This window comes from Verticillium dahliae, genomic scaffold, assembly GCF_000150675.1.
Source record: "Verticillium dahliae VdLs.17 supercont1.3 genomic scaffold, whole genome shotgun sequence".
Classification (NCBI taxonomy): Eukaryota; Fungi; Ascomycota; class Sordariomycetes; order Glomerellales; family Plectosphaerellaceae; genus Verticillium; species Verticillium dahliae.
This window is the reverse complement of record NW_009276940.1, coordinates 1,341,831-1,363,720: the sequence shown is the minus strand read 5'-3', so window position 1 is coordinate 1,363,720 and position 21,890 is coordinate 1,341,831. Positions and strand designations below refer to the sequence as shown.

The window sequence follows — 21,890 nt, the reverse complement described above, 5'->3', positions numbered from 1 at the left end:
TCAAGCGTTTTCGACTTTGATTTGATAGACAGACAGCTTGGTTCACCTGGTCGCCGTCCTGATCCGCCACGCATCGACGACCAAGCATGGGTGGCGCGGTGTGTGGCTCGAAAGGAGCGCCGTCCTCGGGCGGCAATGCAACCGCGGAACCACGCATGTAGATACTGACCTCGACATAGACTTTCGACTCTTCAGAGACGACGAACAAGCAATAAATTCAGAGAATCACAGAAAACACACTCCTGGATCAGCTTGAGAGTGCTTTTTCCCGTGCATGGCAGCCAATCTTATATTTCTTTGGGGCCGGGGCAAACTTAATTAAATGACCCAATGGTATCAAACTCTGACATCGCGCAGCGGCTCACGAGTCACGACGGGCTCGGCAGAACGTCGTGACGAGCCGCCGACGGCGAATTGGCGTTTGCCAATAGTTTCCGACGCCGGAGGATAACGATGCAAGGCGAGAGAGTCGGACAAAGAACACATGGACAGTGGCACAGTAGCTAACGTGCTATCGTCCCCAGTCAGCGCCCTGGAAGCGCCTTGCCGAAAAACCATGGCATTGTAGCAGCGTGATGATCAAATCAAACACAATACAAGGTTATCGAAAAGCTTCCCACATTACCCGTCAGTCTTTTTTCTTGCTTTATTTTTCTTCCCAAGTATGCCAACCCAAAGGACATCAATCGCCCAGCGCTCCCCCCCGGTTGATCCGCAGCACGGCAATACGGCACACCTGGGCGGGGGGCCATCGTCCAGTGTGACGGCTGGGCTTTTCCTCGGCGAACCGGGATGTCAGGCATTTAAGCTTCTTTTCTGGCCAACCGTTGAAGCTTATTGCGCCGGGAAACGTGGGATTGGAATTCTGGTCAGACCACGTCCCCATTGAAAATGTGCAACTGAACAAAGAAACCAAACGAGATTTATCTCTGTCCTCTCAACGACAGGCCCGTACATCTTGATGCAGAGACAATGCGCTTCCTTCAGCTTCACAGCCTCGCCAGTGCAGTGGCTCGCCCCAGTGTTCTGTAATTACAGCCAAAGGGGAGGAGGGCCAGCCGGCCCAGTGGAGAAGGGCAAACTCGACGAGATTGGGAGATGGAGGGACAGAAGGCCGGTGAACACGTGCCCTTATTGGAGCAGGCATTGGACCGGGATGGCCCTGTTAGAGTGGTTTCATGGTACACTGCTAGCCCACTTCAGGCCTGTCGCTCACTGTAAACCACCGGGGGAGAACACACCGAAAAGCTGAAAGGGCGATTGGGACGAGTTGAGGTCGTAGAAAGGGGTCGCATCACGAAGCAGTGGGGTTGGGATGGGAAAGTCATTGGGGGCGTTTCTCCATCCTCGTCTGCCATTGATGCTTGGCCTAGCAACTTGGCGATGTCGAAGCTTGGCCTCCACGATGATGCTTGAAATTGGAGAGACAAGCAAGCTGGGTGCGTCGGTCTGGTACCGCGAGTGGATTGAACCGGCGGTGGAGGTGGAGGAGGGAGGTGTACGCGGAAAGTCTCTTATTCTCCCACTGACTCGGGTATCTGCACCCCTAGCGACGAGGCATCTGTCGCGCTGATCTATCCGTCATGGCACGCCCGATTCGTGGGCGCAGCAACGGTCGTCGTCTTGTCTCGACGTTGTGGTGAGTGAGGGTGGATGATGAGCCACACCAGGATTCGTCATGTGTGTTGCGTGTTGCTGCCTCCCGCATTTGGCAACCCTTGGTCGATTCGAGAGAGCCATATCATCTACTTGAAGCCACATTCCCGTTGCAAAGGGACGGCTAAAAGGGTTGAGTGTACATGCACAGTCAAGACAAAGGTTTTCGATGGTTGAGCGAAAGGGGTTTGGTTGGCCGATTGTGGCGCTGGACGGCGAGGATCAAAGCGGGAAGTACTGACAGGGCAGAGATGAGATGCTGCCGCCTCGCTCATTTGCGACGAGATGCAGTGTATAAAAGGGACGATGCCCGCCATGGCCACGAGTGACTGTCAAGCATCTCCTGCGCAGACGATGAAACCTATTTCCCCATGGGACTCATCTCGCTGCGTTATAGAGGACAATAGCCATTGTTGTGACGTCTGTGTCTGCGAGGTGGGTTCCCTGCCCGAGATGATGATGTTTCTCTCGCTGGGCCACTCGGATGGCCGAATCATGACCAGCAAAATCAGCCTGTCTCTTGGCAGTGCGGGGCATCCCGAGCGATGTGTCCAATGACTGCAGATCAGTCTCCGAGGATGGATCTCGTCAGATGCACTGCCCATCCTGCCCAGAGCCGGGGCCAAGGGCGAACTTGGCAGGCAAGTGCGTCCAGAAGCACAGTCTTAATACAGTGCCAGCTCTGAGTCGATCCTCTACATAACAAGACAAACAACGGCAACAAGGACAGTGTCAATTCCAAGGAATTACCTCCCCCCACCACCCCAGGCCCACCTGCCACCCGGGCCAACTTTGCAACTGGGCACTACCTGACGCACTGCGCACTGGAGACAGCCGGCCAGCCAGGCAGGCCGCCCGCCATATTACCCGCAGTCGAATTCCATGCCACTGGATGACCTCGACCCTTACCCTTGACCGAACACCTCTTCCAAGTCTTTGGTCACGAACCTCCAAAGCCAACTTTCGAGCTTCGCCTGCACTGCACACACGCCCTAACCGAGACACGCCGTCTTCCATGCCTCACCTTCGACGCGACCATACCCGTGACGTCCATCGACAAACGCCTAGGCCGACGATTCTTCGCTAACTCTCTCGCCTCCTACTTCCTGCTTCACCCTCCCCTCTCGACCGACCTCTCTTTCATCGAGAGGAGCACCGACACTTCGCCAAACTGACCGACCTTCCGAGCCACCACTACCACCAACAACACAGCCCCGACGAAGCACAACACTTCCCAACGAGGTCGATCACACAAACCTCGCCACTGGGGTTTGTCTCTTCCCTCCCACCCGCGCCCGCGCCCGCGGCCCTTCGCCCTATGGATGCTCAGGAACCAAAGCCGGCAGAAGACGCGACCACGCCCTCTGGCTCCCCCGTGGATGCCGAACCCAAAAACTCGACGCCTCCGACGCCGTTCCTCCAGCGCACCAAGCACCATGTGCACCGTTTCCTGACAAAGAATATCTGGGCCAAAGACGGCCGCAACCGCAGTCATGTTCCGCACATGTCTGTTTGGATTGCCGGAGTTCGCGTGTTGCAGCTGGTAGGCAGAAATCGTCTGTCAATCTGTGATATGGGTCGACGTACTGACGGATCATACAGCTCCTCGCCATAGCCACACTGGCCCTGACCGCATATGGGGTAGCCACTATACAAAAGGCCGTTGGGTATAGGAGGATCACGGTACGACAGATCTCCATTCGCGATCCTACAGGCAAATCCAGTCAAGAAAGCTGGCTGACTCTCTGGAAGAACTGGAGCGGGTCCGAGGGGTATCGTAAGTGTTCCCTCAATGTACCTGGCTCGCGCTTCCTCCCCAGGTTACTGACTTGTTTTCTTTAGCTTTCGCATGGTTCGCCTTCTCCTGGACCCTCGTCTATCTGGCGTGGCTCGGCACAGCAGTTCTCGTTCTCCCCATCATGTACAACTGTTGGGTCCACCTGTACGTGAGGACCTGTGTTGATGTCGTATCGCAACTTGCTGACATGGATCCCAGCGGTCTTGAAATCCTGAGCCTGGTATTCTGGCTCATCGTGACATCACTTCTCGCCAGTCATTCGGATGACCTTGACTCTATCGATGCCTATGTCACTGGCCTAGGCCCTGAGTACAAGAAACATTATAATGAGTTCATCCAGGAATATGCCCGCGGATTTGTCGTGGCAACCTTCGCAGCCACCGGCGTGGCAACTGCCAATTTTCTCCTCTTTGTTGTCACAGTCGCTCGCTTCGGTATGTTTTCTTCCCTGGCCTATCAATAGGATGCACCACGCCATGACTGGGGATATAACAGCTGACACATCGCAGGTCGTGCTCTCCATGACATGCGCCAAAAGTCAAGCGCCAGCACCAAGTCTCAGACGACGACGCAAGCTTCTGAGGCGGACAAGACGGTCACATCGCCACACATGACACATGCCATGGCTGCTTATCCACCATGGGCTCACTACCCACCTCACCCTCACTACCCATACTACGGGCCGCCATTCCCCCCTCAATCCACCTCGTCCAACTCACCAGATGGACAGTCTGTGCCACCGGGGCCTCATCCTTACATGCCGGCATATTTCCCGATGCCTATGCACCCCTATCCTCAGGGGTATCCGACGCCAACCCAACAGGGACCTCACCAAGATTCACCTGATCCGCAGGACCCGAACCGACAAGCGACGGCTTCACCGGGCAGTGCCTCAACACACACGCCGTGGCCACCGCATTCCCCGCACTACGGTCCCCCTGGCTCCATCTGGCCGCAACACAGCTACAGCATGTATCAGCAGCAGGTGCCAATAGCAGCGCAGCACACGGGGCAGTCGCAGCCAGGGTTTGGCTCGCCACAGTTCCCCATGGTTGCGCCAATGGCCACGACGAAGACTGATCTCCAGGGCGTCCCCCCGGTACCGTCGGCACCGGGCTCTGTGCCAGCACATACAAGGCCAGGCCTACCAGCAGAGCTCAATGATGGACAGCTTGGCGACGAGAACATGCCCGCTGAGCTTTCTTCTAACGATCATCCACCACCGCCCCAAGTGCCACCACCGCCACCGACTGAGCCCCTGGAAACGATGCAAACAGCGCAGGAGGAGCTGCCGAGGAACGAAGCACCGGCGGAGCAGCCATTAGCAGCAGAGACACCCAAAGAAGAAGAGGTACCGAGGTAGCGAAAACGGCGACGACGGGAGTTTATTCGTTTAGCGACACGATTCTGGCTTTTGGCGTTATTTCGGAAACACGGGGATGGGGCAGCATAGCATCTGCGAATGGGCGGCATGCAATCTTGGATTTCAAACGGCACAAGGGCAGCGCAACGGAGGCGCGGCGTACACGCGGGGGCCCTTGGTCACTTTGTTTTAACCTCTTTTATTTTCCCTCTCGGGGTACTTTTGTCGCGCGCCCACGGGGTCGACGCGTGCCTCGGCTTCTTTCTCTTGCATAGATTGGCGTCTAGGGGGACATGAGCGATAATACGCTGCCGAGAAAGGCCTTTCAATTTTTTCTTGCTTGATCTTGTTGATCAGGGAGTGATGTTTGAATCACGTTTGCGACAAATTTCGGGTCGAAGATTGAGATCCCCCAAAAAAGCCCAGGATTTTCCGTTTGTTCTCGGGATAGGTACCCGGGACCGCCAGGGATCGGGTGTCGTTGAATGGAGTTGAGAGCTGTCCATTCTATGAGTTATACTGTCATGTGTTTGCAGCGTCAGAATGGTCCACGAGGATCTACCACACGCGTGACATCATGGCCTACCAAAGGCCCTCAATCACATGTCATACACCCATATGAATGTGCTTCTTGTGACAAGCAACGATCATATGTTTATTTTGGGTATCGTGTATCCATCTCCTACCATCACATCCCACCACATAGTATGTTGACTTCCGTCATCTGAGTGTCCGCCTTCACATGACGTAGCGGAAGTACGGGTTCTCCTTGTCCGTCAAGTCCTGGAAAGCAAGCTTGGCGCGCTCCTCCTCGTCAACAGCCTGGCCCTCCCGCTTGGCATTCTCCCTGCGCAGGACAAAGTACAGGGCGACGGCGGCGAGGATGCAGATGACGTAGCAGACGATGAGGCCGGTCCAGAGCTCGGGGTAGTGGTCGGGCCTGCTCTGGGAGCGCACGAGCAGGGGGCCGACAATGTTGCCGACGCAGTAGGCGACGAAGATGGTGGCGGCCATGAAGCTCTTCTTGGTGTGGCCGGCGACGTTGGACATGCCGACGGTGATGATGAGGGAGACGACGCCGCCGAAGAAGCCCGTGATCGAGTAGCCGATGACGGGGGCCGGGGCGTGGTGGTACCAGGCCGACTTCCAGATGATGGCGCAGCCGGCGATGACGGGCAGGCAGCAGGCGATGAGCATGAAGATGCGAATATTGGGGAAGCGGGAGCCCGCGAAGCCCGTGGCGAGAATGACGAGGAAGCAGAGGCCGCCGAGCGGGAACTGGAACAGGATGGACTCGCGGGCGGTCCAGCCGAACGTGGAGACGATGAGGGGACCGAAGCCCGAGACGGCGCCGTTCATGGTGTAGGCTGACGCCATCATGATGGCCACGAGCCAGACCTTGATGTCGAGGATGGCCTCCTTGACCTGGGAGAACTTGAAGGTCGTGCAGCGAACACCGGTCTGGCCGTAGCGGAGGCGCTCGACGGCCACGAATCGCTCCTCAGGCGTCAGGAACCAGGCGTTGACAGGTGAGTTGGGCATGAAGAAGCAGAAGATGCCAAAGAGGAACGTGAGGCATCCCGCGAGGAGGTAGATGTACTGCCATCGGGTGAGTGCCCCGCCAGTGATCTGGGCAAAGCCGTAGTTGAGGGCACCGCCGAGAATGGTGAACAGGCCAGTGGAGGAAAACCACCAGCTCTGGCGCATGGATTGTTCCTTTTGCGTGTAGTAGCCAGAGACGATGCACATGAAGCCCGTGGGTATAATGGACTCGACAAAGCCAAGGAAGAAGCGCTGAACGTAGAGACCCTTGTAATCGACGACGGCCGCCGTCAGCATGCAAATGCCGGCCCAGAGAATGACGATGCCTCCGAGGATGCGACCAATGTCGAAGCGCTGAAGGGCATATGTCATGGGGTACAGGCCACCGAGCATGCCAAAGTAGAAGAGCGAGGTCGCCCACGACATGCGAGTCGTGTCCATGGTGGGAGGTGTCGTGGTGGCGTCGACGACAATCGAGAGTTTGAGATCCTTCGTCATGCCAAACAGGACAGCCGATCCCAAGATGGCCTTGTCGTAGTAGACAAGTCCATCTATTGTTTGTTAGTACGGGCTGTTGGACGATGGATTATGTTGTGCGGGCGAAGCGGCTTGACTTACAGCCAAAGATCATGGCAGGCATGAGGAACCAATCAATCTTACGCACAGCACGCGCTGCAACGGCTGGATCATAGCTCTGCTGCTGCTCGCCAACCATGGCGAGAGCTTCATCGCCACCCCGAATTTTGGTTGCGCCGCTAACGTCGGCAGTCGGGGACATGGTCCTGGCGGCCTCAACATCTGCCGGCGTGGGGTCGGCGACGGCAGCGGAAGCCGGCGCGACTGCATTGGGCTCGTCAATACGTTTTTCGTCAGCCATGGCACGGTCGGTGGGTGCGAATGAGGAAAAAAATGTTGGAGACGTTGAGTCAGATAGCATGTGGCATGGGCGTGACAGATTTTTTAGTTGGTCAGGCGCGGCGCCCAGGATAGAATGATGTCGAGCGAAATAATTTTCAGCGCGGATCGTGGCATCGCTTGGCGCGTCGAACTCCCCTGGTCGCTTGCTCGGGGAGCATTTCAGCCTTCATTCCCTGGGTTCTTTGATCGGTCCAGGCCTTGCACTCAAAGGCTTTCTGGGTTATGCCCGCGTTGTGTCCATCCGTACCGGAGGTGTTGAAATGACAGGCGAGGCGCTAGCGCACCCTGAGGCTGGGAGCGTGGGATTGGCATCGCAACTGTTGCGTCTGCCGATGCTGCGATTGGATCTCTTGGGTGGGATGGTCGCTGGGGGACGGGTACTGTCGGGTTGTTGAGGCTATTCCTGTATCACGTGAGGGACCCGACGTGGGGGCCAGTAGCCATGTTGGGATCGTCGTCTTCTGGATATTCTTTCTGTTGCTTCTCAAGACATCAGGATTTCCAACTCGATGAAGTTTGGGTTTCTGTTGAATAATTGGGTCTGTCCAGATGCGGGTTGTGCTTTCAATGTCTCCAGTCGATAGTAGCTGGGGAATCGTCTGGAGGAGGGGCAGCAGAGGAGGGGGAATGGTGGGTAGGCAGGCTTGGCAGAGACGAGGGGCAGGGAGGAGCAGAGTCGGGACTTGGGCCGGGCCGGTGGGAGCTCTGACCACCTTTGGAACAACCAGCTCCCTCGAAGCCTAGGTAGGTACTCCGATCACATAGCCACCTTCGTGCACAACAGCTCCCAGACAAGACAATCGCAGTTGAAAGCAATAGCGACCGAAAGTCGACTACAGTGCTGCCATGAGAAACAGAACTGACATTTCCCATGAGACTCTGTCTTCAAACACGAAACACGGATTCCGAGGACAAGACAGCGTCCGCAGGCTTCGAATCCGCGCGGCTACATGGCCCCCCACCTCTTTCGTAAACCCTCTCTTTTCGGCACGCGATGATTGCAGAATCAACTTGTCCGCCATCGAGATCTCGCTTCCCCTCAATGACCGACTCGTCACGTTTCACATCGGACTCACCGTAAGCCACATTGGTCGGCTTCTGCCAGCCTCGCGTGCTCGGTTCAACTAGGTAGCCTGATCACCCCAAGTGAAGCATAGCCAAGGCATCCCAGTACGGCCACGGGCATCATGCACCACCGGGAATAGTTCACTATTTGCTGATCCTCCACGCGTACGACACCCTATCCGGACACCATTCTTACAGCCTTGCGGTTTCGACAAGCCTTCTGCACCTGCCCTTGTACTGACAGTCAATTTTGGCCCAACCATCATTCGTGGGACAAGCTCATTGCTGACCACCAACTTGTTTTTACGGCCGAGCCTTGGAGGGTGGTGCCTTGATAGCTTGTTGGGTTGTATATGCCTCCCACAACTCGCTTCCTGTTGGTCCAACTCCTGCTCGCTCGGCGCTCTCGTCATCCACAAGAGCAGAGCGGGCTGAACCTTTTGGCCTGTCTTCTGAGGGGCTTGCATGCCCGCAACCCCCCCGGTTATGGCTGTTCTTGGCGAACCTGTTTTGTTCGGGACGAGGCTGCACCCCAAAGCCGCCCCCCGAGTTCCCATGTCGTCAGTCGTCGTAGCATGCTGTTCGAGTTGAGCCGCATCTTGCCCCGAAATCGCCTATTTAACACGGTCCTCCGCTACCCAGGCGTGGCCAGAGAACATGGTTCAGTTTGGTCAACCTCTTGTCATGCTTCATCGGTTTTTTTAGGAAACAATGTCCGACTATCCACAGATAACTTGTCTCAGCTCTGAACAACACGATGATAATATCAGCAATCACATGCTGCATTACTTGGGCTGCATCAAAGTGGGAGAACGGGCAGGCTTCTTCGACGTAAACCATCAGGTGTGGGCGAAAGAATTGGAGCGCGAGCGGGACCGACTCAAAGTCAATGAGCCACAAAAGGACCAGGAAGCGCGTGTGAAGAACCACGTTGAAGCGAAAATGACCAAGTGGAAGAAACAATGCGACCGGAATATGGAGCGGTTCGACCATATCCGAAAGGCGCTGGCTAGGTCCCCAGACGAGAGATACATCGTGCACAACTTCGAAGAGAGCCTAATGAAGTGGAGAGCTTCAGCCGAATACGGGGATGGTGTCAAGCTCATTGCACAGTCCGGACTCAATCCTCTACCATGTTACCTTTCATCCAGGCCAAATCATTCTTCCACCCCGGCGTCGGAATCAGTGAACCTGGGCGACGAAGACAACGCCAGAGCCAACACACCACAGGCTCAAACACCAATTTCAGAGCCGCCGGAGGACGATTATAATCCTGAAGAAGATATCAGCGTCCATGTCATCCTCTATGAGGACTCAGAGAGCCTCCCCAAGGAAAACTTTGAGGCCAGAGGCCGAGAGACTCACGCTGAACCGCCGGCGAAAGCCTCGAAAGGTAAAATGGAACTCGAGACAACGAACGTGGCGACTATTCTGAAGCTCGGGGACAAGTATGAGAAATCGCCTAACCGGCTCTTAGAGCTGCGCTCAAAGGATTCCCTTTCATATGTGCACTTTCCTGCGAACAACATGAGCGTAAGTGGTCCTCGTCTATACTTCTATTACCTGCCCTGAAACTAACGGCAAATGTAGTGGATCGAGGTATTTGTCTTTCCACAAGAGTCTTGTCTGCAGTAATTGGACTACTCTAACAGGGCCAGCGAGCACTTGATCTGTACTACGGCCAGGATCCTCCTAGCTTTGACGGCGTCATCCACGAGCTGCAAGAGCCATACAACACCAAGACCTACATGATGCTTAGGCCACAGTACTGGCGGGGACAAATGCATGGGTCTGCAGGCTCGGCGCCCCATTCTCGCCATATGCGGCCCATGTGCGAGGCCGTTTCTTCTGGTTTGTGACTCTATCATCCTTCGTATCGCGCTTGGCCCTGACCCCCTTCCAGACACAGAATTATTGAGCCAAACACCAAGAAATATGGTATTATTCGTATGGTGACTCTGAACAATCCTCGTCTCAATATGCTGCTGACTCGAAGCTGAGATGCCGTATCTTCACTGGGAGACTGACAGGTTGCGCAACAAATTTGCGCTAGAAATGGAAGTCCTTGCTGACCAATGGTTCGAGAATCGCCAACAAAAAGAACAAAAAAGGAGAGAGGAGCGCATAAAAGCTAGAAAGGCCCTTCACCCCGATCTTCGCCCGAGCCTTGCACCAAAGATTCAGCCCAAAAGGAACCAACTCATAGAGTCGGTCCTCCCAGATCCAAATCCTGTCCTTGTTAAACAGGGACTCCGAATCGAAAAGAATGGGCGGGTCATTCTATCAACAACGAACCCGAAGAGAGAGTTAGGCCAGTTCCTTGTGGATGCTGCTAGGCTCTACGAGGCTATGTCAACTTTTCGGGACAGGAGACTGTTGAAGAATTACTTGAATTGGGACCCTCCACTTCATCCCAGGCGGACCCTCGACCAGGCCTACTACTGGACCTTGAACACCACCAAGAGTCGCGACCGTGACCAGGTCGTGTATCGTGCAACGACAGCAAAGTCAAAAGACTTCCACCAATTCGACAATGGAGGTTGGCCTGACCATCAGGATCTATATGAAAGTCCTTGCCGCAGCTGCACGGCAGGGATCCAAAAGGTCTCTCGTGTGATGATGGTTGACCAACTTTGGATGTGGGTATTGGACGAGAAGACGCTCATAACTTCCTTCCCGAAAAGATACGGCACTCAGAAGTACGATTACTCCGGTGTACACAAAGCAATCCGCACAAAGCTTGACAGAGCTCGTCCCAACCAAATCCGGTCAGTGTTCGATTTGGGACTCCTGGTTATTGACGAATGCTCCAATACATTCTTCGATCGTGCGCGGAAGAGTGATCGGCAACCACAGGTCATTGACCAGTTCTCAGAGGCAATCGGTAATGTGGTAAGAATATAAACGCATTACGTACCTTAGTGACATGTATTGACGCGCCGCAGTCGAGAAAGGAGACAATTGCCTATGACAAGCTTTATAAGTGGACAGATAACGCTAACCTTATCTACCGACGGCCGGGAAACAGTGAGATGTCAGAACTTCACGTGCCATTGCTCGACATCAACCCGGAGGCTGCCTTACACAGAGAGATCGAGGACATCAAAGAAGAGCTCGACATTATGATCTACGTTGTTAGATCACATCTTTTCGTCTTGGAAAGCTTCATAACTCATGTAAAACACATGCTAGACGTTTACATTTCGGACGATATATGGGGAGTACTATCGGAAGCCATATCGGGGGCAAGCGCAGATACGGCGAGGGGGCAGATGCCCTCTCCCAGCCAAAATACAACGTCGCCGACGCCTAACGCCAGGCAAGCCCCTCAGCCTACCGTGTATAACGATCCAGAAGCAAGGAAGCAAATCTTTCGTTTCTTCGAACTGAATGCCAAAGAGGTGCAAACGAAGATCAAGTGGCGTATCAAAGAGCTGGAGCAATTGCGGGATAGTGCCCTGAGTACTTGCGAAGGCGTGAGCTGATCATCCCACCTCGGGCGCACTGGAACCACAGACTGACACTTTACAGGTGAAGGGACTTCTTGCCCTGAAGCAACAGCAAGCTGGTGTGGTCCAGGCCTGGATGTCTCTGAAGCAGTCCGAGGAAACCGTCAAACAAGGGCGATCAATCATGCTGTTCACTGTTGTGACAATCGTGTTCGTAAGTTGCCGCGATCCTGGAGTCTTTGCATCAACAGCCGTATCTAACAGTTTACAGCTCCCATTGACCTTCACAGCCGCCATCTTCGGGATGAATGCACTTGAACTCGGATCCAATGGGAGTCTCAAGATTGGCCAGGAATTTGCCACAATATGCAAGGCACGACCTGCCTGACATGACAGCTAACACGCTAACAAAGCTACAGTCCCCGTCTCCATCTTCATCATCGTTATCACCCTCGCGATCGCCTTCAGCACGTGGATCAGGACGTTTCTGTGGTCGATCTGGCATGTTGTCGCGTGTGCCATCGTCACGAAAACACCGATATATGGAAAGTGGTTGGATATAGGACTTACTAGTGACAGCGTCCAGGAACACGCCGTATCCGTGACGCGCAAGTTGAAAAAGCAGGTGAGAGACGCCCGACGTGACCGCCGTCTGGAGGAGCGTGGCAGACACAAAGCGAAGGCTAGGGGTCCAGAAGGGGCATCAAGCGATGTATCTGGGGAGGATCCTAGTGTTAGGTCTGAACACTCCAAAGGCAACACAACAGCAGAAGCAACTCAGGACGGCACTGCGGATGAAGAAACGACGAGGCATCGATCGTGGTGGCGATGCAGAAGTTTGAACAGGACAGCAGACATCCGTCTTGATGCGCTGTCCCCCAATGGGGTTCCCTCTGGTCAACGACGTACTGCGGCTACAACAGCAACAGCAGCGGAACAGGCCGTCGTCTAGACTCGGCCTTGACGCCCGCCTTCGGCTCCCCACAGTGGTCGCAACTCTGCCCCTCACTTTTGACTTCATTCCGCGTGACCCCTCCACTTGCCGCTCGGCTTGCAGCGGGTTTGAGCGCCCATGTCAGCAACCTGCAATGGTAGACCTTCGTGAATGAAATCAGCTCTGCTCTCGACAACGTTCTTTTGACCTGGCACACGCGTCTACGAGTTTCTTCATATCGATTATTGTTCGCGAAAACGCCCGTACCTCCCTTATCAGTTTACCGCCGATACCTACCAGCACAACACATTGGCACCATGACGTCCCAAACCTCGTGGCTAACCATCTCGCCGGCGAGTCACTTCTCCCTGGCCAACATTCCCTTTGGCGTCATCTCTACAGAGTCCGACTCGACGCACCGTCCAGCCATTGCCATTGGTGACTATGCACTCGATCTTGCGGCGTTTGCTGCTGCCGACGGCTTTTCTGGTTCAGCGACGATAAAGAAGCAGGCGCATGTGTTCTCGTCGCCGACGCTAAACACCTTTGCTGCGCTGGGCCGACCCTTCCATCGCGAGGTCAGGGCCTACATTCAGTCAATCTTTGCCGAGGACACACAGCATGCTGCCCTTCTGAAGGACAATGCCTCTTTGCGCGAGTCTGCGCTGCTCCCTCTGTCTAGCGTCCAAACACACCTGCCTCTGTCGATTGGCGACTATACCGACTTTTACGCCGGCAAGCATCACGCTTACAACGTCGGCGTTCTCTTCCGGGGCCCCGCCAATGCATTCCAGCCCAACTACACTCATCTTCCCGTCGCCTACCACGGCCGCGCCTCCAGTGTTGTCGTCTCCGGCACGCCGATCCGCCGGCCATGGGGACAAATTCTGCTCGACCCAAAGGCCGAGCCCAAGATGCCCGCCCTCGAGCCGTGCCGCAAGCTCGACCTAGAGCTCGAGCTTGGCATGTTCATCTGTCGCGAAAACACCCTTGGTGAGCCTGTTCCCGTGGGCAAGGCAGAAGAGCATGTCTTTGGCTACGTCCTCATGAACGACTGGAGCGCGCGTGACGTGCAGGCCTGGGAGTACGTGCCTCTTGGCCCCTTTACGGCGAAGAACCTCGGCACCAGCATCAGCGCCTGGGTCGTGCTGGCGGATGCGCTCGACGGCATCAAGGTGCAGGGCATCAAGAACGACACAGACTTGCTCCCCTACCTGCGCGAAGGCAGGGAGGACAACGTCTTGGGCATTGACCTCGAGGTCGACCTCATCAGTAAGTGCACGCTTCGGGCCGCGCCGCCGGCGAGGGACCGCGCGCTGACAGAGACAGCTTCCACCGGCAACAAGACGACCATCAGCAAGACCAACTCGCGCAACCTGCTCTGGTCATGGCCGCAGATGATCGCCCACCACACCATCACGGGCTGCAACCTCCGCACGGGCGACCTCCTCGGCTCGGGCACCATCTCGGGCCCCGACGCGGGCACGGAGGGCAGCATCCTCGAGCAGACGCAGGGCGGCAAGGTGGCGATCCGGCTCGAGGGCGGCGAGGAAAGGAAGTTCCTCGAGGACGGCGACACGCTCGTCATCCGCGGCTGGGCAGGCAAGGAGGGCGCGCTCGTCGGGTTCGGCGAGGTCAGCGGCAAGATTGAGGCGGCGCTGCCGCTGTTTTGAAGCAAGATACACGCTAGCATTGGGATTTTCAAAAGCGGCCTTTCTGAGCTATGATTGATCACAAACTCTATCCTTTCTCATTTCACTGAATTGTTCTCATGTGTACAGAATCACTGCTCGGATGGTTCCACTCTCAAATCAGCCGGACAATCAGGCTGCACGTAATACCCCGCCTGGACCACAGCCGGCAGCGTGTCAAGGTACGCCCTGACTCGGCGGATGGTCGGGTACGAAGCCAGATCGACGCCGTACCTCTCGGCATTCCAAAGGGCGGGCATGAGGCAGCAGTCGGCGAGACTGAGGTCGTCGCCGACGGAGCACCGCCCGGCCGAGGCGGCGGCGACGGCCTCGTAGGCGGCGAGCCCGTCGGCCATGAGCTCGCGCATCCAGGCCTCGGCGTCGCCGCCCAGGGCGCGCACGCGGCGCACGATGCGCAGGTTCGTCACGGGCTGGGTGTCGCTGGCGATGATGCCGGCCAGGGCGCGCGCGGCGGCCCTGCTGTCGGGGTCGTCGCGGGGCAGGAGGTGGGGGGTCGAGGGGTGGGCTTCGTCGAGGTACTCGAGGGCGGCGAGGGACTGGGTTATGCGGAGGGGCGTGGCGGATGGAGCGTCCCGTTGCTCGCGGACGAGGAGGGGCACGGTGGCGGAGGGGTTGAGGGCGCGGTGAGCGTCGGCGAGGTGTTCGTTCTTGAGGAGGTTGACGGGGTGGAGGGTGTGGGGGATCTGCTTGTGGTTGAGGGCTATGCGGAGGCGGGCCGAGGAGGAGGAGCGGAAGTAGGTGTAGAGTGTGTATTCGGACATGATGGCCATGGTGGTCGACTACAGTGGACGCACTCACTTGCTCGATGTAGGATGAGATTGGATTCACAGGGTGGTGCAAGAGGCAGTTGACTCAACATCTAGGAGCTTGATCAAGACTGATGTGGATGATCTGGGGTAGGCGGCTGGGGTAAACCAAGGCTGGTCGACCTGCTTAAGCCGCACATTGCCATGTCTGCAAGCTCGCGGCGTAGGTCTGCCGAGACGTGAGGGCGAGGTTTGCCTGCTGTTAACAGCTCATAGGGTGTAACAGAAGTGAGACGTTGTAACCCAGTGTAAGTCGAGGGGCCGCGTTTTGCCGGCGCGGCGGCTTGTGCCGTTGGGGTAAGTTCGTCGTTGGCGGGTCATGGCATGCTCTAGTTCCGCGCATGTCACTCGGCGCCCAAACACATGGAGGAAGCCGTGAGTTGCTTGGATGAGTTGCTTGGATATTTACAATGCTCCAAACGTTGAACATGAGAAACCCGACCCAGACCGAGCCCATTGTGCCTAGCTGGAGAGGTGCCTGCAACCAGGGCCAAGATAGTAGAGCCCTGTCTACCAGCCGCCATACCAACAGAATGAGAGAACCATGACTTATCCAGTGTTGGAACATGAGTGACATGGGAATCTGAGAGCAAAAATCAAAAGATTCGACCAGGACAAGATTCGAACTTGCGCCTCCGGAGAGATACCCTTAGCAGGGGTACGTGTTAACCACTCCACCACCCTGGCCCGATTGATATTAGCGTGAGTTACAAGGCTGACTATAGCCAAAAAGAATACTCTACCCAACGTACGACCACAGTGCCGATGCATGCCGTTGGGGATGTGACCTGCTGTACAGTAGCAAGCAAGAGTCCTCTGCCTGTCAACGTCAATCACGAGGCATCTTGAGCCATCTCATTGCGTAAAGGCATCAACAAACCCCCTCTGCGCGCTTTGCAATCAACCAAGTCATCAATTGGGGTGCCCCAACTTACAGCATCTCGTTCTTGATGCCCAGAGCGATCCCATGCTCTTCCAGTGGCTAAGATGCACCATGGTGACCGACGCAAGGTGCCCAACGATCAGCGCAGGGGCCCCAGACGGAAGCTGCTCCGCGAGAAGCCGCATGCTAAAGTCTCCGCTATATTTTTGGCCCACCTTGCCCACCCAGCATCTCCATCCGCGAACCGCATTGCATCATCATGGCGATGTGGTTTTGGGGGCCCCCGCTGAGGCTTTGGGCCGTTGGTCAATCGTCCCAACATTGGATTCAAGCTTTGCGAGATAGGATCCCGTCAGATAATAGTTACGGTATGCCGGCGGTATCCCAGGGATGGTCACGTTGTTTGGTGCGGGTGCAAAGATTGTGATCATGTAAACTTCAAATGCATTGTCCACTGTCGCTTAATGCGTGCCCATGGTATCGTACAGATCCAGCCCAGGATCCCCAACGCCGACTGATTGGTAAAACAATTATTTGGCCTCCTTCTCGGCCTTTTCGGCAATCTCCTTTGCCTTTTGCGACTTCTTCTCGAGCACCTGCTTGAGCTCCTCGATTGTCTCCTGGAACAGCTTCTCGCCCTCGGCCTTGTGCTTCTGCGCCACCTCGCCGAGCTGCTGCAGCTTGGGCAGAATATCGCCGCCCTGCGGCACCATCTTGATGTACTTTTCGAGGTTGCCCCAGCTGCCGCCCGTGGCTTCCTCGGCCTTGGACTTGCCCTTTTCGACGGCATCCTTGACATAGCCCTCGAGGTCGCCGAGATCGCCCGAGTCGACGGCCTTGCGGGCATTGTCGAAGAGCTCCTTGGCGTTGCCCTGCTTCAGGGCGTCGGCGTTCTCCTCAATGAGCTCCTTGACCTTGGGGTTCTTGTCGAGAATGGGCTTCGCCTCCTCCAGAGCCTTCTTCCACGCCTCGTCGCCGAGCTTCTTGACCTGCTGGACCTTCTCCTCAATGAGCTTGCGGACCTTCTCGAGAGTCGTAAAGCTGACACCACCCGAGACTATGTCCTTGACCTCCTTCCAGGTCTGGTCAACCTGCTTCTTGGCCTCGGGACCGTAGGCGTCGCCCATTTCCTTGAGCTTGTCAACGTTGCCGCCGAGCTTCTCCTTGAGCTTGGGGTGGTTGTCGATGATGTCCGAGATGGCGTCACCCGAGAGCTCGGCGACCTTCTTTGTCAGGTCGGCGACAACATCGTAGGCCTTGGAGGCTGTCTCGAGGCTGAGGCCAGACTTGGAGAGGTCCTGGAACTGCTTGTAGGCATCGTTGACGAGGGCATCAGCTTCGTCCTTGTGGTTCTTGCGGACCTCTCCCAGTCATCAAAGGCCGTGTCGACGTAGGCGCGGCCGCCGGGAATCCAACCGACGTAGGAGTAGGCAAACTCCTTGATGTAGTTGACGGCCTCGTCAGCCGAAGGCGTGTTGGCCTGCAGCTTCTTCGTGGCCTCTGTGTACTTCTTTTCGGCGTCCTTGAGTGTGCTGTTGACCTTGGAAGCCGTGCGGCCGGCGGGCGTGAAGGAGTAGATGGCGGAGAAGAGGGCAACACCAGCAATGCCGCCTGCGACACCAGCACCGAAGTGAGATGCTCCGGCGCCGCCTGATGATGATGTGGAAGAGCCGGTCGTCGACTGGAGGCGGGTCTGCTGGCGGATTGGCATGCGCACCGAGCGCGTGGCCCGAGGCACAATGGTACGGACGGCGGGGCGTGCGGACATCATGATGGCGGTGGTTGTCGATGTGTTTGGATTTGGTTGGTGTGAGAGGTATAGGATGGTGGGAGGAAGAAGCACGACAAGGGATGATTGGGTTGCGTAGGAGGTTTGATTGTTTGATTGAGGTGAAGAAGGAGGAAGGCAGAGAAAAAGCGAAGGCAAGAGCAAGAAATAGTCTTGCCGGATGACGAACTCGACGTCTGGCGGAGCGGCAGCGGCAGGGACTGTCACAGCAGTGAAAGCAGGGGCAGGGGCATTGGGGAAGCTGTTTGCAGAATGACGCAGGAGCTGCATGCTTCAGCAGGAGCTATGGCGCCGGAGCTGGAGCTATCGTCAGGAAGGCGCACCGGAGCTCCCTCAGCTGCTCCACTGTCTGTTCCAGACTCTGGGTGGGCTGGACCAGAAGCTCCGAGGTGGTGACGTCGTTGGGACATCTGTTTGCGGGGGGGCCAAGCACGTGCTGACAGCAGGAAGCTCTCGATCGATGCTTGGGCGGAATGCATTGGAATGTCTTGCTCTCTGTCCCTTCTGCCGCAACCCGGCCGGTCACAGCCTCGGGCATGGATTGGTTCTTTGTGACAAGGTCTTTGCGATGAAGATCAGGGGCAGCGGATCATCGCCGTTGGACCTGACGGCATCGTGAACGAAGCCAAGCGTGTTCCCCAGGATTCGAGATGGGCCAGCAGCTGGGCGCGATCTGCCGCAACGGTCTTAAAGGTGGCACACCGATGGGATGCTGCATTGAGTATCGACGTCTTCTGTCCGTCGTCGACCTTTGTTCCATTATCTCGAGGCTGGAGATGATGTGCCACTGTGCAGGCAGACTGCCCCTTGCCTCCATTTCTCGATCATGGCATAGGACACGATTTGTTCGAAGGAAGGATGATCAAGGCAAGGTGCAACACAAGGTACGGAGATGCACTTCTTTCTCTGATTGGGTTTTCTTAATTTATTTTTCCAAGTATACACCACTGAGAATCATGACTAGTGTTTTTGATTGTCAGCCTCCTTCGTACTTGGAATTATCTTCCATACCTGCCTACATGGTACATGGTACCTACCTAGGTACCTACCCAGCTTATAGAGCGCCACCAGTTGGGTGTCACTCACCTGTTTTGCTCTTCTGCCTTCCCTGAGGCACCAGGCTGTCAGGGTGCTCTTCTCTCTCTCCTCCCTTCACCCCTCTCCTCAACTGCAGGGTTTTCAACTCGGACATTTCCACTCCAACCAGTGCATCTCCAGGCATTTCATCAACAGGCATTTCATCTCCATCCATCAACCAGGCACTCCTAGGCACAACCCCCAGGTGCCCACGTCTTTTCAGTGGAGCACCACCCAAGAGAGCCATCCCAGGGCCCTGCAGGGTCCCTTGGCCACTCCTCTCGGCGAATGCTTCGTCCACGCCCCTAAATCGACCCCGGACGCCCTTCGAGTCGCACTGGAATCCACATGCTCGTGTCGCTGGACCCCTCCATCCTCTACCCTCCATTCTCCATCCCACGCTCGATGACCTGTTTGCAGTCCCCAATACTACCAGCTCATCGTCCCACGAGATCGTATAAGGACAATCGCCTGGCCGCCGCTCGACACGTCTGCTGCCGCCCACGCCCATCGGCCAAACATGGACATCCGCCGCATCGCGCCATGACGACCGACCTGCCGCCAACAGCCACTCGCGCTCGCTCTCTTCCCTATCTTCCTCCCGAAATCTGGATGCACATCATAGGCTGCATCACCGACTCTCGATACATACCACGAGTCTGGCTCAATCTGCGCCTCGTGTCTCGGTTCTTCCAAACAGTCACGGAACGCGTCTTTGCCAATTGCCACCTTCGTCGCAGCCGCCTCGAGTTTCTGGCCTTTGACCCTGTCACCGACGAACACCGCCAGCCGCGCGACCTCAACTTTGCCCTCGACTTTGATCGGCTCTCGGACGATGGTCTTCGCGCCGTTTACACCGACAAGGCCATGGCCGGCCAGCACGGCACGAGCAGGCTCATAGCCAGTGACGCGACGGTGCACGATGAATGCGTCAAGCAGTGGCGTGAAAAGGTCACTGCCTACCTGGCCCCGCCGCCCACCAACCGCTACGACGTGGCTCCGCACATTCTCGTATTGCGCCGCATTGCCAATGACACGGAGCTGCCCAACTTGCGTGTCGACTACGACCGCTTTGAAGCCTCTTTTGACTGGCGGCCCGCCCTCTCCAAGCTCTTCGGCGAGGAGGAGTATCGCAAGTGGGCCGGCAAGCAGCACCCCGACCGCGAGTGGCGTGACATTATCAAGTCGGTCGATTCGGGACGCATGAACCGTATCGCCCTGTCGAGGGCCGTCATGTACCGCCTGCACGACCCGAAAAAGGTTGACTCCAAGGTCCGCCAGACGCGCATCAAGCGCTACTACCGCGCCCACGGCCGCGAGATGCAGCCCGGCTCCTTTGGCGACGTCGACTATCTCTGCAAGACGCGCGAGGTCTTTGCCGTACGCCAAGACCTTCGACGCGCCTTCATCAGCGACGAGTGGATGATGGGCGATGGGGAGGAGGAGCGCAGGGGCACCTTCTACGACGATGGTGCGGGCGTCGAATTCCCGCAGAGCGATCCCGAAGACGAGCCTGACGAGGACGTCAGCGCGTGGAGATGCCCTTGACCCCCGAGTGGTCGACTTCGAGTGGTGAAGGGTGGTCGATGGTCGGCGGCATGGGTCGGCAGCAGGAACAGGGTCGCTTTGCGAAGGTTCTTCCAGGCTCTCCGGACATCTGCCTGTTGGCAACCCTGGCTGCAGCATCGACGATCTGCGGCCTCCCAAATCATCCCAAGTGGATGGTATATCAATGTTACATAAAGGACGATGCCTTGGTTCCGATCCACAGGACCCTGAACCAGGTTAGGGGACTGATCTTACACGAAAGCAAGATTTTTAATCAACGATTAGCGTATTCTTTTTATACTGAGGTACCTTCATGTTCCCTTTTTTTTTACACTTTTACCCCCCCCCCCCCCCTTTCCTTGATCCATTTGACCACTTCCAAGTTCCAGGGACCATTTCTCCGAACAATTCCATTGCATGCACAACCTTCGGAGCGCCCTGCACCATGTCCAAAGTCCACAATCCGAAGCAGCAGTGAAATGGGGGTCTCCTATTACTTCCAGGTGACTCTCCTCACGTTCCGTGGGCGGACCAGCTCCTCCTCCGATGCCGGGCGAAACACTAGTTCATACCTCTCGCCTGTCTGCGGCTCCGGCAGACCAACAGAGCGGCAAAGCTGTCCCACCGATACCTTGACTGACCCCGTTCTGATGCCGTCCTGCAGATCTGCCACGTCCGTGGCCGAAGCCCTGATCCGGCCCTGCGCAATCGTTTCCCTCCTCTCGAGGACAGTCGTCCCGATGCCACTACCGCGCGACGGCAGGCGACCTGGCAACAGAAGAAGCCGGTCCAAGCTGGCACGGGACATGCGATTCAGCGAGCACCCGAAACCGGAACCAGGCCGCGGCGACGGCGGCGGGCTGCTGCGCGTCGGCTTGATGTTGAAGCGTGTGAGGCCGGGCGTCGGCTGCGTCGAAATAGCTGTGCGCTGTCCGCCGGCTGCGGGCGAGAAGGTGCTCTCGAGCACTGTCTGCATGCTCTCGCGCGGGTCGGCCGCGTTGGCCTCGGAGACGGCGAACCGCGCGAGGCGCGCTGCCAGGTCTTCGGCGAAGAGGTCTGGGTCGCGGACGCGGTAGCCCGGGTCCGAGTGAGGGGAGCGGGGGGTGGGGGTCGCGTCGCTGATGCTCATGGCTTTGTCGGCGAGGACCCAGAGCTTCAGGACCTCGTCGAGGGTCTCGACGGGACTGGCTCTGCCTGAGACCTTGTTCTGTACTTGGGACATTTCTTGCTGTTGATTAGGTGGGGGGACCTGAGCTGACGGTGATCTATACCCTCGATGCGAAGATGTACGCTGGTCTGTTTTCAAGCGAGAGAGATGCACTGCAATGAAGAACCTGATGTAGTATGCGG

General features: G+C 56.7%; 9 protein-coding genes and 1 non-coding gene across 10 annotated transcripts; 4 read left to right on the top strand and 6 right to left on the bottom strand.

Moving 5' to 3' along the window:
- Positions 1-2,974: 2,974 nt before the first annotated feature.
- Positions 2,975-4,817, top strand: VDAG_02060 (uncharacterized protein; the record flags this gene model as incomplete). The annotated part of the gene is made up of 5 exons (XM_009658089.1): positions 2,975-3,199; positions 3,259-3,433; positions 3,499-3,598; positions 3,653-3,888; positions 3,964-4,817. The coding sequence occupies 5 exons, from the start codon at positions 2,975-2,977 to the stop codon at positions 4,815-4,817; spliced, it is 1,590 nt and encodes a 529-aa protein (XP_009656384.1).
- Positions 4,818-5,555: 738 nt separating this feature from the next.
- VDAG_02059 (allantoate permease) lies at positions 5,556-7,236 on the bottom strand (the record flags this gene model as incomplete). Its single annotated transcript, XM_009658088.1, has 2 exons — positions 5,556-6,910; positions 6,978-7,236. 2 exons carry the CDS (start codon positions 7,234-7,236, stop codon positions 5,556-5,558), a joined length of 1,614 nt encoding a protein of 537 aa, XP_009656383.1.
- Positions 7,237-9,053: 1,817 nt separating this feature from the next.
- Positions 9,054-12,798, top strand: VDAG_02058 (uncharacterized protein; the record flags this gene model as incomplete). The annotated part of the gene is made up of 8 exons (XM_009658087.1): positions 9,054-9,875; positions 10,001-10,193; positions 10,246-10,289; positions 10,344-11,234; positions 11,288-11,818; positions 11,874-12,005; positions 12,063-12,126; positions 12,211-12,798. 8 exons carry the CDS (start codon positions 9,054-9,056, stop codon positions 12,741-12,743), a joined length of 3,210 nt encoding a protein of 1,069 aa, XP_009656382.1. The 3' UTR covers positions 12,744-12,798.
- A 244-nt stretch (positions 12,799-13,042) lies between these two features.
- VDAG_02057 (fumarylacetoacetase) lies at positions 13,043-14,398 on the top strand (the record flags this gene model as incomplete). The annotated part of the gene is made up of 2 exons (XM_009658086.1): positions 13,043-13,997; positions 14,055-14,398. The coding sequence occupies 2 exons, from the start codon at positions 13,043-13,045 to the stop codon at positions 14,396-14,398; spliced, it is 1,299 nt and encodes a 432-aa protein (XP_009656381.1).
- Positions 14,399-14,508: 110 nt separating this feature from the next.
- On the bottom strand, positions 14,509-15,207 carry VDAG_02056 (maleylacetoacetate isomerase; the record flags this gene model as incomplete). The annotated part of the gene is made up of 1 exon (XM_009658085.1): positions 14,509-15,207. One exon carries the CDS (start codon positions 15,205-15,207, stop codon positions 14,509-14,511), a length of 699 nt encoding a protein of 232 aa, XP_009656380.1.
- Positions 15,208-15,456: 249 nt separating this feature from the next.
- On the bottom strand, positions 15,457-16,311 carry VDAG_02055 (uncharacterized protein; the record flags this gene model as incomplete). Its single annotated transcript, XM_009658084.1, has 2 exons — positions 15,457-16,126; positions 16,179-16,311. The coding sequence occupies 2 exons, from the start codon at positions 16,309-16,311 to the stop codon at positions 16,077-16,079; spliced, it is 183 nt and encodes a 60-aa protein (XP_009656379.1). The 3' UTR covers positions 15,457-16,076.
- VDAG_20080 lies at positions 15,850-15,930 on the bottom strand. The gene has a single exon. It is a non-coding gene; the product is annotated as a tRNA-Ser (tRNA).
- A 345-nt stretch (positions 16,312-16,656) lies between the features above and the next one.
- VDAG_02054 (uncharacterized protein) lies at positions 16,657-17,897 on the bottom strand (the record flags this gene model as incomplete). The annotated part of the gene is made up of 2 exons (XM_009658083.1): positions 16,657-17,489; positions 17,543-17,897. The coding sequence occupies 2 exons, from the start codon at positions 17,895-17,897 to the stop codon at positions 16,657-16,659; spliced, it is 1,188 nt and encodes a 395-aa protein (XP_009656378.1).
- Positions 17,898-19,535: 1,638 nt separating this feature from the next.
- VDAG_02053 (uncharacterized protein) lies at positions 19,536-20,540 on the top strand (the record flags this gene model as incomplete). Its single annotated transcript, XM_009658082.1, has 1 exon — positions 19,536-20,540. One exon carries the CDS (start codon positions 19,536-19,538, stop codon positions 20,538-20,540), a length of 1,005 nt encoding a protein of 334 aa, XP_009656377.1.
- A 493-nt stretch (positions 20,541-21,033) lies between these two features.
- On the bottom strand, positions 21,034-21,762 carry VDAG_02052 (uncharacterized protein; the record flags this gene model as incomplete). Its single annotated transcript, XM_009658081.1, has 1 exon — positions 21,034-21,762. The coding sequence occupies one exon, from the start codon at positions 21,760-21,762 to the stop codon at positions 21,034-21,036; it is 729 nt and encodes a 242-aa protein (XP_009656376.1).
- Between the last annotated feature and the right edge of the window lie 128 nt (positions 21,763-21,890).